The 18,475-nt window shown below is 44.0% G+C and overlaps 1 protein-coding gene across 1 annotated transcript in view; it reads left to right on the plus strand.

Moving 5' to 3' along the window:
* adamts15a (ADAM metallopeptidase with thrombospondin type 1 motif, 15a) overlaps window positions 1–18,475 on the plus strand; it is a 51,708-nt gene that overhangs the window by 18,475 nt on the left and 14,758 nt on the right. Inside the window, exons 3-4 of the mRNA XM_078427004.1 lie at window positions 11,943–12,075; window positions 13,452–13,619. Coding sequence (XP_078283130.1) covers window positions 11,943–12,075; window positions 13,452–13,619 — 301 coding nt within the window. The remainder of the gene's footprint in view (window positions 1–11,942; window positions 12,076–13,451; window positions 13,620–18,475) is intronic.

Consider the following 18,475-nt stretch of genomic DNA (forward strand, 5'->3'; position numbering starts at 1 on the left):
CTTTGTGTGTTTGCTTGCTGTAAACAGGGATCTACAGTTCCTTGTGTCTGCCAAGAAAAAAATACATGGATCTATGCAGAATTTCTGTTTGAGGACAGAATATCGCACCTTTCAAAGTTCTGCACACAATAAATTACTTTAATAGATTGATAACAATAACCTAAAGTAGGGGATCAATTTATGCCTGCGTTTGCCCCATATCCCTCTGAGCCTTTCCTAGCCATTCCGAAGTGTCCTTCAAATGGTGTTACAGTATCTCCCTCAGCTACCTCTTCTTGCAGCTCGTTCCATATATCCATCACCCTCTGAGTGAATAAGTTGCCCCTCATGTTCCTAACAAATCTTGTCCCTCTCACCTTAAACCCTCTGGTTTTCAAATCAAGAGTCAACAGTGTTTTATTGTCATGTGTTCCCAGATAGAACAATGGAATTCTTACTTGCTGCAGCACAACAGAATATGTAAACACAGTACACTGTAAATAATAATAATAACAAAAACAACAAAAACAACAACAACAATAACAATAATAATAATAATAATAATAATAATAATAATAATAATAATAATAATAATAATAATAATAATAATAATAATAATAATAATAATAATAATAATAATAATAATAATAATAATAATAATAATAATAATAATAATAATAATAATAATAGTCTATTGTAGTTCAGAGCTGATTTGCGGTTGTAGTGTTTAATCGCCTGATGGCTGAAGGGAAGAAGCTGTTCCTAAACCTGGACGTTACAGTTTTCAGGCTCCTGTACTTTCTTCCCGATGGCAGTGGCGAAATGAGTGTGTGGCCAGGGTGGTGTGGGTCTCTGATGATGCTGGCTGCCTTTTTGAGTCAGCGACTCCGATAAATCCCTTTGATGGTGGGGAGGTCAGAGTCGGTGCCCCTATCTATTCCCCTCAGGATTTCATAAGCTTCTATAAGGTCATCCCTCAGCCTCCTGTGCTCTCAGGGATAAAGTCCTACCCTGCCCAACCTCTCCCTATAGCTCAGGCCCTCAAGTCTTGGCAGCTGGACTCAAGAGCTAATTCGTGGTGGTCTGTGCTGGTTCTCGTTCCAGCACAAGGGACAACATTAAATGTTTGGTGAGATGGAAAACAGAACGTGGTATTTCAGGGTTATGTCGGCTCCTGAGATTTTCTGATGTAGTTTTATCTGGAGAATTAGCTGATGCACAATTATCACACATGGACTGCAGAAGTCTCTCTTCCTGACCCAGACTCACACCAGCCTGGTTCCGTACACTTACTTAATGAATCATAAAGATGCTTAGTGCTTGACCGAAGGTCAGACGACCAACAGCTGGGAAACCCATCACTGGGTGTGGCGCTGAAACACACAGGCCGAGGGAATTTACAGCATTGTTTGCATCAAGAGTCCAGAGAGTTAAGAGTCAAGAGTGTTTAATTGTCATATGTACTGACAATGGAACAACAAAATTCATACGTGTAGCAGCATAACAGGCCTGTGAATGCAATGTACCAAGATAACATATAATAAACAAAAAAAAACTCAATAAATTAATAACTACAATACATGCAAAAAACCCAAAGGCCTTAGTGCCACCAAAGATAATCCTTAGAATTTCATAGTTGAGATGAATGAAAGAATACTTTATTGTCACATGTGACAAGTCGCAATGGAATTCTTTGCTTGCATGAGTGTTGTGTACTATTCAAGAGCCTGATGGTTGTTGGGAAGAAGTTGTTCTTGAACCTGGTAGTTATAGTTTTCAGCGAAGATAGACACAAAGCGCTGGAGTAACTCTGTGGGTCAGGCAGCATTCCTGGAGAAAAGGAATAGGTGGCGTTTCAGGTCGAGTCCTTTCTTCAGACTGAGAGTCAGGAGAGAGGGAAGCGAGAGATATGAAAAGGTACAAAGAACAAATGAATGAAAGATATGCCCATGTGCCCTGTTCACGATGGTGGTAACGAGATGCGAGCATGGTCAGGGTGGTGTGGGTCGTTGAGGATAATGGCTGCCATCTTGAGGGATCCTGTAGATCCCTTCGATGGTGAAGGCTCAGTACCTGTGATGGACTGGGTAGTGCCTACCATTCTCTGTAGCCTCCTTCGTGTCTGGCCATTTGAGTTGCTGAACCGGGGATTGAATTAGACTCGCAATTAGTGTCCTCAATAATCCTCTCGGTGGGAAGGAAAGTGATCTCCCAGTTTGAATTTCAAACCATATTGGGACCCAGTTGGGCATTGGGCCAACAACAAATTGGTTCCTCTGATGTTAGCGAACATTCACTGGCCAAGCGGGCCAGAAGCATGGGATCAATCCGATCTTATGTCATGACCAAGCAGGGGCAGTTTTACCTACTCTGTGTGTGTGTGTGTTTTCTGGTTTCATTTATCAAGAGTAGTCTGTGCATGGTAGCAAAGGATTTCCAGTGGGTGCTGAGATATCAGCATGAGATTTAAAAAAAAGGGTGTGTGGAACTACAGTCTCGTCCTAGTGTTTGAGTGAACCTGGCATTAATACCAAAATTTACAGTCCTTTGGTTATAGAATCATACAGCGTGGAGATAACCCTTCAGCCCAACTCGCCCATTCTGACCAATAGTCTTCATCCAAGCTGGTCCCATTTGACTGTTCCTAGCCCATCTCCTTCTAAACCTTGGATAGACACAAAATGCTGGAGTAACTCGGCGGGACAGGCAGCATCTCTGGAGAGAAGGAGTGGGACACGTTTCGGGTCGAGACCCTCCTTCTAAACCTTTCCTTTCCTATCCGTGTGCCTGTCCAAATGTCTTTGAAATGTTGTTGATGTACTTGCCTCAACTACTTCATTTTACAGCTCGTTCCATAAACCCAACACCCTCCGTGTCAAAAGGTCACCCCTCGGTTTTCTGTTAAATCTTTCTCCTCTCACTTCAAACCGAGGCTCTCATGTTCTTGGTTTCCCTACCCTGGGTAAAAGACTGTGCATTCACCCTATCTATACCTCTCTAGATCTTGTACCCCTCTATAAACTCACCCCTCAGCCTGCTGTGCTGAAAGGACCTCTCCCTGGAGCTCAGGCCCTCGAGTCCTGACCAAAGATACTAGAGGAACAAGATAGACCACTCGACCCTAAAAAACCGTAGTACGTCATGACGCCATTTTAGTAGGCAGAAACTTGCAGAAACATTTAAAAAATAAAATAATAAGAATCTGTGAATTGATAGATGAGATATATTCTGCATTTTAATGGTATCATCACACATACTGTTCCCCCAAAACACTGATTACACTGCGAGAGGCATAGCGAACGGCGGGTTTTGCTTACTAAAATGGCTCCTTTGCGTACTGCACTTCAGTATAGGCGATTTCAATGGAGTGGTTCATCTTGTTCCTCTAGTATCTTTAGTCCTGACAACATCCTTGTGCATCTTCTCTGCACTATTTCCAGCTTTCCATAAATAACATTAACATTGAATCTTTGTTTTACAGTTGCTTCTACCAATTTGGTTTGACAATTAAATTTGCTGGTTTAAACTTGACTGACCTTGTTGAAACTTTACAATACCACTTTGCTTAATTTTAGCTGTTAACGTAACCGGTGAAAGGAGGGTAACACTGTCTGGGGAGGAACACACACAAAGGAAACAACAAATCTCCTGACTAGTTAACACATCACGTCCCTGAGTGCTTGGGACTTCATAAGTTCTTAAGTTATAGGAGCAGAAGTAGGTCATTCAGCCCATCGAGTCTACTCTGCCATTAAACCATGCTTGATCTATCTTCCCCTCTCAACCCCATTCTCCTCTCTTCTCCCAATAACCCCTTAACACTCTTACTAACCAAGTATCTATCAATCTCCACCTTAAAAATACCCATTGACTTGGCCTCCACAGCCATTGTAGCAATGATTGCAGATCAACAGATTCACCACCCTTTACACAATTTCCCCCTAAAGAAATTTGATTGGATCGGCCAATTCAGTACTCACCATATCGTTCAACAGTAAAATCCTTCATTGTCAGGAACTTTAGTTTAGTTTTTTTAGTTTCGTTTATTATTGTCACCTGTACTGCAATACAGTGAAAGGCTTTTTTGCTACGTGCTATCCAGTCATTGAAAAGACTATACATGGTCACATTCAAGCCATCCGCAGTGTACCAATACAAGATAAAGTGAATAACGTTTAGTGCAAGATAAAGTCTAGTAAAGTCGATTTCTATCTCCGATTTAAGTTCGTTCGAAGGACTCCAATGTGGTAGATGGTAGGTCGGGACCGATGTCTAGTTGTGGATAGGCTGGTTCAGTTGCCTGAACAGCTGGAAGGAACTGTCCTTGAATCTGGAGGTGTGCGTTTCTAACCTTCTGTACCTCTTGCCTGATGGGAGAGGGGAGGGAGTGAGACTTGTCTTTGATAATGCTGAACTGTGAACAAATCAATACAAAACTTGGAATAAAGTCAAATTCTTCTCCTGGATTGCTATTGATTTAAATTCATTGGAGTTCAGATTTAGTTGAGTTCAAGGCATTTGTGTAAGTGGAGATTGAATTGGATTCTACGTGTTTGAACTGCAAACTCTTCAATAACTTCCTTCCGAGTGTGATGGGCTAACCATGTACAAATAGTGGAACATTGAATGAAAGGGCGTGACACCAACTCTTTAGCTATAAACCTTTGTTCGGCCTTGGCTGGTGTTGCTCGAGTGGCTAATTAGTAACTACGCATAACACAGTTGGTATTAGTCTTAGTTTATTATTATTGTCACATGCACTGAGATACAATCACCAGCTTCGTCCACTTGCGAATCCCATTAAATCGTACTGTACATGAGTACATTCAAGCCACGTGGAAGTATAATAGCTAGTGCAAAGAGAAAAAAATACCAGAGTGCACAGCATAGTGTCACAGTATTATAGAACTAGTTATGGAGAAAGTGACGATTAAAAAAAGTGCAAGGTCTGCAATGAGGTAGGTTGGGAGGTCAGAACTACTATTGGGTTTGTGGGAGGACCGTGCGGTAGTCTGATAGCAGCATGGAAGAAGCTGTTACTAAATCTGGTGGTGCGCGCTTTCAAACTTTAGTGTCAAACGTTTGTGTCATCTGCCCAACAGGAGAAGGGGAGAAGAGGGAATGACCGGGGTGGAAATGATCCTTGATTACACTGGCTGCCTGAAGTGTAGATGGAGTTGATAGTAGGGGGAGTCTGGTTTGTGTGATGGGCTGGGTTACTTCCACAACCCTCTCCAATTTCTTGCGGTCATGGGCAGAGCTGTTGCCAAACCAAGCTGTGATGCATCCCGATAGGATGCTTTCCACCATGCATCTGTAGAAGTTGGCAAGGGTGGTAGGAGACATGCCGAACTTCGAGTTTATCAGCTCTGCATTAACAGAAAATTCCACACATTCCTGAGCCCTGGACCATGTACTAGGATCATACTTATATGAGCATGTAATGAGAGCAATGTCATCTAGTTGCAGTGCAGAGTATAATTTAGTGAGAGCAGTGGTGAATTGGGATGTATGGCCATGCCTTTCACTAGAAGGTCTCCATTGACCTTTTGCTTCTGAGAGCTTTGAACTCACCGAAAAATCTTTAGAAATAAATTCTGCTGCAAATCCATTAGTTGTCCAGAAAATTGAATAATCCTATATTAAATTTCCACTCAGTTCATTTTACTGAAGCAGCAACTTACCAGGATATGTCCGAGTAGATGTTCCTTGTCCCTGATGTTTACTGGATGTTGCCAGGACTGAGCTATAGAGGGTCAATGGGTATTTTTAAGGTGGAGAGGGTCTGAGCTATAGAGAGAGGTTGGGCAGGCTTGGACTTTATTCCTTGGAGTGCAGGAGGCAGAGGGGGGTGATCTTTTGGAGATGTATAAAATCATGTGTTTTACACAGGGAAGGGTAATCAAGAACCAGAGGAAATAGGTTTAAGGTGAGAGAGACGGGATTTAATAGGAAAATGGGGGGCAATTTTTTCACACCGAGGGTGATGGGTATATGGAACGAGCTACCAGACAAGTACATAGATAGCAAAGGTGTAGAGGGATTATAGACCAAACGCAGGCATGTGGGACTAATGTAGATGGAGCATATTGGTCGGCGTGGGCAAGTTGGGCCGAAAGGCCTGTTTCCACGCTGTATGACTCTAGGACTCCATAACTCTAGGAAGTAGTTGAGCCAAGTACTGTAACAACATTTAAAAGATATTTGGACAGGAACATGAATTGGAAATGTTGGAGGGATATGAGGCAAACATGTGGGACTAGCTTGGATGGGGAACCTAGGTCGGCGTGGGCAAGTCGGGCCAAAGGGCCTGTTTCCGTGCTGTATGACTTTATGAATCTTTGACTCTGAAAACTTTTGAGATCAACGAGTATCTAAGGCACTTGATTACTTTTGTAACTGGAATTGCTGATGGATTAGAAGAGCCACAACATAGAGTTCGACAAGAGGCAGTACTTTAATCTCCACGCGCACCACTGCGCTGTGTTGCTGATAAAGATCTGGTGTCTGGCTGTGGTGTTGCTCCATTACATCAGGCTGGGTTGTCAGCTGTTTATAAGCTGCATTCCTGCCTCGCGTCCCTCGAACATGCCAGGACTGTAAGATGGCCAAATACTGGAGAGGTTTACGTGGATTTATCTTGAAGCCTTAAAAGTTAACCCAAGGAGAATAACACCAGGCTCTTGTCTTTCATCTAAGATGCTTTTAACTCTTTCTACTTTGCACTGTCATCAGACTCTCAGAAAATTTGCTCCAGTATTGGTATGTGTAATTAATCACCTGTGGAGAAAGGTCGTGTCCAGGCCTCCACCCCACCAGGAACTACTTTTAATAGATTTGCCTTGCAGTCACATCAGATATAATTGATGGGCTTTTACCCTTTTTTGCCAGTGCTCTGAAGCCTCCACTTGTAAAGCGATGGTTTCCAGGCGATATACCACACAGCAGGTATTGTTCTAAGTTGTTTTAAACCAGCCTCAGCCGTGACAATAAAAGTATCTCAACCTCTCTCTCAGCCTGGTGAAGAGGATGACCAGAGAGTTTTAGAGCCCATTGCACAGATTCTAATACGGTTCCAAACTCAGGAACAGCTTCTTCCTCTTTGTTATCAGGCTTCCGAACGGTCCTTCCACAAGCTAGGCTACTGTCCGATTCACCTCTTCCCTATTGCGGACATTGGACTTTGACTGTGGAACTGATGCGCTACAATGCTAAGTATATTCTGCATTCTGTACCTTCCCCTTTGCTCTATCTATTGTGTTTAAGTTTAACGATTGTATTTACGTACAGTGTATCTGATCTGCTTGAATAGCAAGCAAAACAAAGCTTTTCACTGCACATTGGTACATGTGACAATAATTAACCGAAACCTAAACCTAAAATCTTCAGAACAATCCCAGACCTGCAGTGCTGTAAAGGAAAGCAAGTGTGCATAATGGTGTTATATAGTGTTTCTCTTAAGTTGGCCCTTTAAAACAAACTTTGCTGGAAAATTGCTGAAAATCTGCATCAGGGCAGTTCAGCCGCGAGATTAAAGACAGGTGAATATTACCATGGGACGCATTTGGTATTGCTATTGGCTCTAAAAAAAGGCTCCGTGGCCTCTGGGCTTTGCACTTGAAACTCAAGAGTGCAAAATAAATGCAAGAAAAATGGAAGAGTGGCACGGTGGCGCAGCGGTAGAGTTGCTGCCTTGCATCGCCAGAGATCCCGGTCAGGTCCTGACTATGGGTGCTTACTGTACGGACTTTGTACGCCCTCCATGTGACTACATGTGTTTTCTCTGGGTGTTCCAGTTTCCCCACACACCCCAAAGACGTGCAGGTACTGAAACTGAAACTGATACTGAGGTTTGTAGGTTAGTTGGCTTCGGTAAAAAATTTCAAATTGTTCCTAGTGTGTAGGATAGTGTTAGTGTACGGGGGTCGCTGGTCGGCGCGGACTCGGTGGGCCAGAGGTCCTATGTCTGCACTGTATGTCTAAAGTCTAAATCTCATTTAGAAGGTCCGACCAAAGCAGGAAGTGTCCCTCTTGTCACAGTGCCGTGGAAGAGGGGAGGAGGTTGAGATCTATTGAACCAACACTTTCAGGAGCCAAACGGAACCCAGCTGAATGCCTCTTGGAGATTCACCAACCACCTCCTATTTCTGTCTACACAGCCCTGTGCTGAGGGGATCTGTAATCATTGATGTCTTAAAACAGACGTAACCAATCTGCAATGTGCGAACCATCAGATCCATGTGTCAGTGATCCATCTTATGTGCTACCTTAATCCAGGTTGATGATTCAGCTGCAAATGTGAATTTTTACCTCCTTCATTTGCAGCTGTTTAAAATCAAAATTTTGAAGGGAATTGCTGACAGTGCCCTACATGGTACAAAACAAAGATTCACTGGCTATGGAAACTGTTAAACCGATAATTCTTGCTCAACCTTTGGCCCCTTCTACCATTACCAATTTCAGTGTGCCGGGACTGCATTTGTAAACCATTCATCAGAATAGTTTAAAGACATCGATAGGTTTGTGGTATCTGGGTGAGAGCAACATTGCAGTTTAATAGTATCCACCAACACAACACTTTGCAAGAGACACCAGTGTCCAAAAGACAAGCATTCTGATTATCGCCCCATCTCAAACACGAACATTGTGAACCAATATTTAGAGAAGCTTCATTCTTTTCAGAAATTTGAGTTTAGTTTGGTTTTAGTTTAGAGTTGCAGCATGGTCCACGCTGACCATTAATCACCTCGTTCACACTAATTGTATGTTATTCCACTTTCTCATCCACTCTATGCACACTAGGGACATTTTACAAAAAACAATTAATCTACAAACTCGCACGTCTTTTGTGATGTGGGACGAAACCAGAGTACCCAGAGGACTCTGAGCGGGCGATATTCAGAATGCTTGTCTTTTGTCACTGGTGTCTCTTGCAAAGTGTTGTGTTAGTGGATACTATTTAACTGCAAGTGTAAGAAAATAACTGCAGATGCTGGTACAAATCGAAGGTATTTATTCACAAAATGCTGGAGTAACTCAGCAGGTCAGGCAACATCTCCTGAGATGCTGCCTGACCTGCTGAGTTACTCCAGCATTTTGTGAATAAATACCTTTGATTTAACTGCAATGTCGCTCTCACCCAGATACCACAAACCTCTCAATGTCTTGAAAGTATTCTGATGACTGGTTTACGTGTAAAGTTCACACAAACAGCATCCCAGGTCAGAATCGAATCTGGGTCTCTGGCGCTGTGAGGCAGCAGCTCTACCAACTGCATCAATGCGTTGGATAGACACAAAAAGCTGGAGTAACTCAGCGGGACAGGCAGCATCTCTGGAGAGAAGGAATGGGTGACGTTTTGGGTCGAGACTCTTCTTCAGACCTGCTCCTTCTCTTAGCAATGCAGAGAGCGGAGGATCTGGAGGTCATTTTTGTGGGGAGGTGGATATTAGTGCGGCACGGTGGCGCAACGGTAGAGTTGCTGCTTTACAGCGAATGCAGCGCCGGAGACTCAGGTTCGATCCTGACTACGGGTGCTGTACTGTAAGGAGTTTGTACGTTCTCCCCGTGACCTGCGTGGGTTTTCTCCGAGATCTTCGGTTTCCTCCCACACTCCAAAGACGTACAGGTATGTAGGTTAATTGACTGGGTAAATGTAAAAATTGTCCCTAGTGTGTGTAGGATAGTGTTAATGTGCGGGGATCGCTGGGCGGCGCGGACTTGGTGGGCCGAAAAGGCCTGTTTCCGCGCTGTATCTGAAATATGAAATATGAATAAAAAATTAGTGGTTGCATTGAGAAAGCTTAGTATCAGTGTGTATGGTAAATTATGGGGTGGTGTGGCGGGAATATCGCCGCGGCTTTAGATGGGAGAGAAAAGGCTACATAATTGTTACTGAGGTTTAATCTACAGCTGGGGTGTGCAGGGAGGTGAGGGGAGAGGATGGATAGTTTGGGAAACTAAAGCTCCCCAAATCATCTAGTTTAGTTTAGTTTATTATTGTCACGTGTACCGAGGTACCGAGAAATGCTTTTAGTTGTGCACTATCCAGTCAGGGGAAAGACCATACATGATCACAATACATGATCACAAAACATGATCACCATACATGATCACAATACATGATCACAATACCGTGAACAGATACAGGATAAAGGTTGGATCCATGCTTACACAAACTCCTTCTTTAGCTTGAAGGATTTGCATGTGTGTCCCCTTCAAAAGCGGACGCATTTAGATTCATGTGCAGACTTAGACAGGAGATGTGACACTAGTCTTTCAAATTTATGCTGTGCCAATTGCACTCAGACGTGGGGAAAGTCATTCAGAATAAAACTGGGGAGGAAAAATATATAGTTTTTATGCTTGCACATCATCCCGATGCAATTTCAACTTTAGGTTTGGAATGGTAATCAGAGACCATTATATTAGGAACTAGAACGAGGACCGGGCACTCTCAGTCCTTTGGCATGTTATTCACAGCGTATACAAGGCATTATTCCAAGCAGTAACACACCAGGCAATGAGGCCGCTTAAATAACCAGCCTTCAAATTCTTGCAAGGCCGCTTCCCCCTTCTTGCTTTTCAGTATTCAGCTGGCAAATAGACTTTGGTGATTTAAAAAAAATAAAAAATTACTTGGAAATAAAGTTTTGATTAAAAAAAAAACTTGCCATATGTCGGCTGACCTCCCAGTTATGACATTTACAATAAAATGAAAACATATGTAACCTCCTGGCAACAACAGACTCCATGCTGAATGGTTTAGCCAGGCTTTAGCTTGACAGATGTGAGTTTAGTACTTGGACAGCACACACCTTGAGTTGAAAATGTTTCGGGATTTTGAAGCAATGGTAAGACCTCGTCTTTTTTTTTTGTTTCAGCTTAAAATTAACAGCAAGCAAATTCAGCACAGATAGAACACAGAAAAGTACAGCACAGGAACAGGCCCTTTGGCCCATAATGTCTGTGCCAAACACAATGCCAAAATAAACTGATCTCATCTGCCACAGTTATTTGAAGCAGTTATTTGAAACCATGCACCACGCAGTTCCCTGAAACCTTATAGATGTGTATGGTTTAGAGTTTAGAGATACAGTGTGGAAACAGGCGCTTTGGCCCACCGAGTCCACGCTGACCATCAATCACCTGTACACTCGTTCTATGTTATCCCACTTTCGCATTCTACACACTCGGGACAGTTCGCTGAAGCCAATTATCCTAAAAAACCCGCACGTCTTTGGATTGAGGGAGGAAACTGGATTTTCCCGGAGGAAACCCAGGCAGCCTCAGGGTGAACGTGCAAACTCCTCGCAAACAGCACCCGTGGTCAGGATTGAACCCGGGTCTCTGGTGCTGTAAGGCAGCAGCTCTACCGCTGCACCACCGTGCCGCCCCTCTGGTTATTTAATCAATGCTTAATGTTTCCAAGTTTGGTTTAATGTTGCTGTTGCCGATCACTTTGTGATGACTGATGTATTCTCTGAGTTGCGTAGGGAAATAACTGCAGATGCTGGTACAAATCAAAGGTATCACAAAATGCTGGAGTAACTCAGCGGGTCAGGCAGCATCTAGGAGAGAAGGAATGGGAAGAAGGGCCTCGACCCGAAACGTCACCCATTCCTTCAGTCTGAAGAAGGGCCTCGACCCGAAACGTCACCCATTCCTTCTCTCCTAGATGCTGCCTGACCTGCTGAGTTACTCCATCATTTTGTGATACCTTCGATGTATTCTCTGAGGTATTCAAGAGAGAGTGATGTATTCACGAGAGAGTTAGATATCGCTCTTCGGCCTGACGGAATCAAGGGGTATGGGGTGAAGGCAGGAACGGGGTACTGATTTTGGATGATCAGCCATTATCACATTGAATGGCGGTGCTGGCTCGAAGAGCCGAATGGCCAACTCCTGCACCCTATTGTCTATGTTTCTATGTTTCTGTGACTGTACGCTCCATTTATTTGCAGGACTTGTGCGGTGCTCAGACATGTGACACGCTGGGGATGGCGGATGTGGGGACTATGTGTGATCCAAAGAGAAGTTGTTCCGTCATAGAAGATGATGGCCTCCCATCAGCCTTCACCACCGCCCATGAACTAGGTAACCACTCATAAAGTCATATGTCATTGGAGCAGAATTAGGACATTCGGCCTGCCGAGTCTACTCTGCCATTCATTCAAACCTTACGGGCAGATATTTTGCTGAGTTTGATTAGACAAGAGAAAAAAACTGACCCCCCACCATCAATAATTTCTTGTGACCAATGTTATAGCCAGGAAATAAATGGATTCTACATACACAACAATGAACAATCATTTGAGATATGATGTAAGATAAATCTGAGGTGCCTTGCAACACTTGGTTTTGGTAGAAAACGTGTTTATCCGTAGATCTCTGGTGATCCAGGAGGGATGGATCCCAGTGCCTATCTTCAGTATTTACCAACATCGGTAGTTCCTTTCTATACAGATCCCTAGTGAATCTGGTCGACAAATTCAAGTGCCCCACCAGTAGCATCCTTGACTTCAGTTGGTCTAAGCTCTGAATTCCCTCCCTAACCCTCACAGTTTCACCACTCTCCTTCTCGAAGATGCATTTTTACATCTACTTTTTCCAAGATTCTGATCAACGGCTCTGGTCTCAAAGTGTCAGCTTCTGTTTGATAATGCAGCACAGAGTAACTGGGATACCTCGCTGTGCTACAGGTGCAAGGGGCAGCACAGTGGTGCAATGGGTAGAATTGCTGCCCCACAGCGCCGGAGATCTGGGTTCAATCCCCACCTCGGGTGCTGCCTGTGAGGAGTTTGCATGTTCTCCCCGTGATTGCGTGTTTCTTCCGGTTTCCTCCCACATCCCAAAGATGATCAGTAGGTTAATTGGCTGCTGTAAAGTATGCAGATGAGCGGTAAAACCTGCCAGAGTTGATGAGAATGTGAGGAGAATAACAACTAGAATTAATGTCAGCACAATCATTGTGAATGGGTAGACAATAGACAATAGGTGCAGGAGTAGGCCATTCGGCCCTTCCAGCCAGCACCGCCATTCAATGTGAACATGGCTGATCATTCACAATCAGTACCCTGCCTTCTCCCCATACCCCCTGACTCTGCTATCTTTAAGAGCTCTGTCGAGCTCTCTCTTGAAAGCATCCAGAGAATTGGCCTCCACTGCCTTCTGAGGCAGGGAATTCCACAGATTGGGTAGTTGAGGGCCAGTACGGACTTGGTGGGCTGAAAGGCCTGTTTCCATGCTGTATCTCAATGACTTCATAAGCAATGGTTGAGACCAAAAGGATTTATTTAGTGACACGAGGAACTGCAGATGCTGGAATCTTGGGCAAAGCACAAAGTGCTGGAGGAACTGAGCGGGTCAGGCAGCATCTGTGGAGGGATTGGCGGCGTCATTTTGGGTCGGGACCTGTCTTTGGATTTATTTGGTGCGTCGGTGTCTGAAAATTGTCTCCGGTTGGATTTCAGGCCATGTCTTTAACATGCCACATGACAACGTCAAGGCGTGTGAGAACGTGTTCGGGAGGCTGAAGGACAACCATATGATGTCGCCCACCTTGATCCACATTGACCGGTCCAGACCGTGGTCAGTGTGCAGCGCGGCCATCATCACGGACTTCCTGGACAGTGGCCACGGTAAGACGGGGCGCCGTGCTGCAGAGCAAAGTCCGTGAGCGCTTTAAACGCTGAGTGATCCGTGCCATCTTCTCTCTGTTGCTGACTGTTTCATAAATAGCGACATGGTTAATGTAAGAAAATAACTGCAGATGCTGGTACAAATCGAAGGTATTTATTCACAAAATGCTGGAGTAACTCAGCGGGTCAGGCAGCATCTCAGGAGAGAAGGAATGGGCGACGTTTCGGGTCGAGACCCTTCTTCAGACTGATGTCAGGGGGGCGGGACAAAGGAAGGATATAGGTGGAGACAGGAAGGTAGAGGGAGATCTGGGAAGGGGGGGGGGGGGGGGAGAGAGGGACAGAGGAACTATGTCCCTCTGGCACTGTAAGGCCACAACTCTACCTGCGGTGTCACTGTGTAGATTATGTTCTCTGTTTATAGATCCTTCTACATAGAACATAGAATAGGAACAGGCCCACAATGTTGGTCCTGAACATGATGGCAATTTAAACTAATCTCCTCTGCCTGCACTTGGTCCATATCCATCCATTCCCTGCATATCCATGAACCTATCTAACATTGCCTCTTTCACAAAGCTATGGCGTCTCGTCTGATATTACCACCCGAGGGAAAAGCAGTCAGATATGGTTAATATGGTCTGCTGCTGAGCCCCAGTGCAACCCCTGAAACATTGCTACACTGTACACTGACTAATACAATAGATCCATTGAGGAGGTGCCTGAATATCAGAACAGAGTGGATTATAATCATAGCCCAGGAATTCACTGCCAAAGAATGTGGCTTTTGTGACGCTGAATATGAAATGAACCAATTGAGATCTAAATGTTCAGAGGAGAATCCAATAGACAGCTTAAGAGATACTAACTGTTCGTACCTTCTCCCTGTGAATTGCAAGGGGTTTCTCTGGGATCTTCTGTTTCCTCCCACACGCCCATACAGAATCAACTTCAAGCTCCTCCTATTCACGTATAAAGCCCTAAATGGACACTCCCCCCCCTACATCAAAAATCTTCTAACCCCCCTCTCTAATTCCAGGTCCCTCAGGTCGGCCGACTTGGGGCTACTCACTATCCCGCGGTCTAGGCTTAAGCTCAGGGGTGACCGCGCTTTTGCGGTTGCAGCTCCTAGTCTGTGGAACAGCATCCCTCTCCCCATCAGAACTGCCCCCTCCATCGACTCCTTTAAGTCCAGGCTCAAAACCTATTTCTACTCCCTAGCGTTTGAGGCTCATTGAGGAGGCGCTGTGAACTGTTTGCGTGCTACTGTATGTTTCATTTTTTTTTTCATTGGAACCTAATCAGATGTACAGCACTTTGGTCAATGTGGGTTGTTTTTAAATGTGCTATACAAATAAAATTGACTTGACTTGACTCCAAAGCCGTACAGGTTAGAGGTAAATTGGCTTGGGTATAATTGTAAATTGTCCCTGGTGTGTGGGATAGTGTTAGTGTGCGGGGATCGCTGGTTGGCGCGGACTCAGTGGACCATTGGAGGTTGAGGAGAGATCTGATAAAAGTTTATTAAATTATGAGAGGACCAGATAGGGTAAACAGTCAGAATCTTTTTCCTCGGGTGGTAGTATCAGACTAGACGGCATAGCTTTGTGAAAGAGGGAATGTTAGATGGGTTCATGGATATGCAGGGAATGGATGGATATGGACCAAGCACATGCAGAGGAGATTAGTTTAAATTGCCATCATGTTCAGGACCAACATTGTGGGCCTGTTCCTATTCTATGTTCTATGTAGAAGGATCTATAAACAGAGAACATAATCTACACAGTGACACCACAGGTAGAGTTGTGGCCTTACAGTGCCAGAGAACAAGGTTTAACCCTTCTACGGGTGCTGTCTGTATGGAGTTTGTACGTTCTCCCTGTGACCGTGTGGGTTTTCACTGGGTGCTCCAGTTTCCTCCCACACTTCAAAGGCGCGCAGGTTGGTAGGTTAATTGGCTTCTGTAGACTGTCCTTGGTGTGTAGGCTAGAAGTCGTGTGCAGTTGATTTCTGGCCAGTATGGAATAGGTGGGCTGAAGGGCCTGCTTCCAAGCTGTATCACTAAACTAAACTCAACTAAACTAAATTAAACTCTTGGAATAAGGAGTCATCCATTTAAGAAGCAAAGGAGGAAGATTTATTTTTCTCGCAGATGATCGTGAGGTTTGTGTAACTGAAAGCGGTGTGGAGGCTGAGTCAGGGATTATATTCAAGGCTGGTACAGTCTGATTTTATGGTTACAGAGGAATCAAGGGGTTATGAGATCAGACAGGAAGGTGGAGTTGAGGTCAATATCAGCTATGAACTTAATGAAAAACAAAGCAGGCTTGGGGACCGATACAGCCAACTCCTGTTCCTATTTGTTAACGTCTACCAGTCTTAACATGAAAGCCTAGTTTTACATAGTGTTCACTAGTGAGCATAAAATATATATGTCTTGTTCAATTCATTCACCTCCTGTACCTTTGGCAGGCAAATTCTGCTGACCATCACATGAAATGTTCTTTGAGCACAGATTTGCATAACAGTTTTATCATTACTTTCAATAACTTGCCCGATTCAGAAGAAATCAATCATTATATTATTAATGAAGAATCGAAGGGCAGCAGAGCAAAACTCCAAAGGTACCATGCAGGTGGGAGAGAAAATCCTGCCACTAGGAAGGTAAAATGAGAATTTCTAGAATACAGGGCTTGTTCATTCCAAATTGTACCTTGATCAGAATGAACATTATATTTTTGGCATTCCCTTATAATAGCTTAGTTTAGTTTAGTTTAGAGATACAGCGCGGAAACAGGCCCTTCAGCCCACCGATTGCCGACCAGCGATCCCCGCACATTAACACTATCCTACACACATTAGGGACAATTTTTACATTTACCAAGCCAATTTACCTACATTCCTGTACGTCTCTGGAGCGTGGGACGAAACCGAAGATCTCAGAGAAAACCCACGCGGTCGCAGGGAGAACGTACAAATAGCGTACAGACAGCTCCCGTAGTCAGGATTGAACCCGGGTCTCTGGCGCTGCAAGCACTGTGAGGCAGCAACTCTACCGCTGCGTCACCAGAGATAATCTCTGATTTCGTGGATGAGCAGTTTAACAGTCTTGATAGGACATTTTAATCTAGCTCCATCAAGAATTAATTGTGTTTTTAGGCACACTGTTTTGGTGCCTTATTTCTTAATTATTCCCCATCGGAGCTATTTTAAATTCCGCACTGTGAATGCTGAAACTCAGCCAGTCAGGATTTATACTGGCTGTAAGTCACAGAATCACATTTAATTCAGCTATTTTCCATGGGACTAATCTCGAGAGGAATTTATAGCTAATTCATTTAACTCAATTAAAATCATGTTGGAGGGAATTGTGTCGGGGAAAAACGATCATTTGACTCCTAAAAATCAGTTTTGGACTTAAAGGTCAGTCATGATTTCATCCAGTAATAACAAAGATTAAAATGGATTTGGAAAGTCTAGCTCATGTATGGGTTCCCATAACACAAATCTTCCCACAGTTTGGGTATTCCATTAGAACATACCACGATGTTCATGGTATTCATTTAATACCATAATTCAGGGACAAATAAATGTATAGCAATTGTCCATTTTAAAATGGTATAAAACTATTCAACAACAAATTATAGGAATTAATAGTTACAGAAATATGAACACAGATATTCTCATAGTTTGGAATGAAGAATGAAATGAGCGATGGCTTAGGCATAGAAGGGAAAGGTCTGTTGCGTACAAATGGAATTAGTGTTGATGGGCTGAAGGGCCTGTTCCTGTGTTGTATGACTCCACACAGTGACGCAGCTGAAGAGTCGCTGCCTCACAACGCTGGAGTCCAGGGTTCAATCCTGACCTCGGGTACCGTCTCTGTGTAGTTTGTACGTTCTCCCTGTGACCACATGAATTGCCTTTGGGTGCTCTGATTTCATAGAAACGTAGAAAATAGGTGCAGGAGGAGGCCATTCGGCCCTTTGAGCCAGCACCGCCATTCATTGTGATCATGGCTGATCATCCACAATCAGTAACCTGTGCCCAACTTCTCCCCATATCCCTTGATTCCACGAGTTCTATCTAACTCTCTCTTAAATTCATCCAGTGGTTTGGCCTCCACTGCCTTCTGTGGCAGAGAATTCCACAAATTCACAACTCTCTGGGTGAAAAAGTTCCATCTCACCTCAAGTTTTAAATGGCCTCCCCTTTATTCTAAGACTGTGGCCCCTGGTTCTGGACTCCCCCAACATTGGGAACATTTTTCCTCCCATATCACAAAAACGTGCAAGTTTGTAGGTTAATTTGCCTCTGTAAAATTGTCCCTAGTGTATAGGGAGTGGGTGTGAATGTGGTATAACATAAAACCAGGTATTCCATGGTTAAAATGGATGTGGTGGGCCAAAGGGCCTGATTCTATACTATCTCTAAACTGTAACTCCAAGGGCACACCAGTTTACATAAAACTAGTTAAATTTGTAGAGTGGTAGTGCCATAAAGTGTGAAAACAGGCCCTTTGGCCCAACTTGCCCACACCGACCAACATGTCCCATCTACACTAGTCCCACCTTCCTAAGTTTGGCCCATATCCCTCTAAACCCATCCTATCCATGTACCGGTTTAAATGTTTCTTAAACGTTGTGATAGTACCTGCCTCAGCTACCTCCTCTGGCAGCTCGTTCCATAAGCCTGCCACCCAATGTGTGAAAAAAGTTGCCCCTCAGGTTCCTATTAAATCTTTTCCCCCTCACCTTAAACCTGTGTCCTCTGGTTCTCGATTCCCCAACTCTGGTTAAAGGACTCTGTGCATTTACCCTGTCTATTCCTCTCATGATCTTATACGCCTCTATAAG

The sequence above is a fragment of the Rhinoraja longicauda genome, chromosome 32 (assembly GCF_053455715.1).
Source record: "Rhinoraja longicauda isolate Sanriku21f chromosome 32, sRhiLon1.1, whole genome shotgun sequence".
Taxonomy (NCBI): Eukaryota; Metazoa; Chordata; class Chondrichthyes; order Rajiformes; family Arhynchobatidae; genus Rhinoraja; species Rhinoraja longicauda.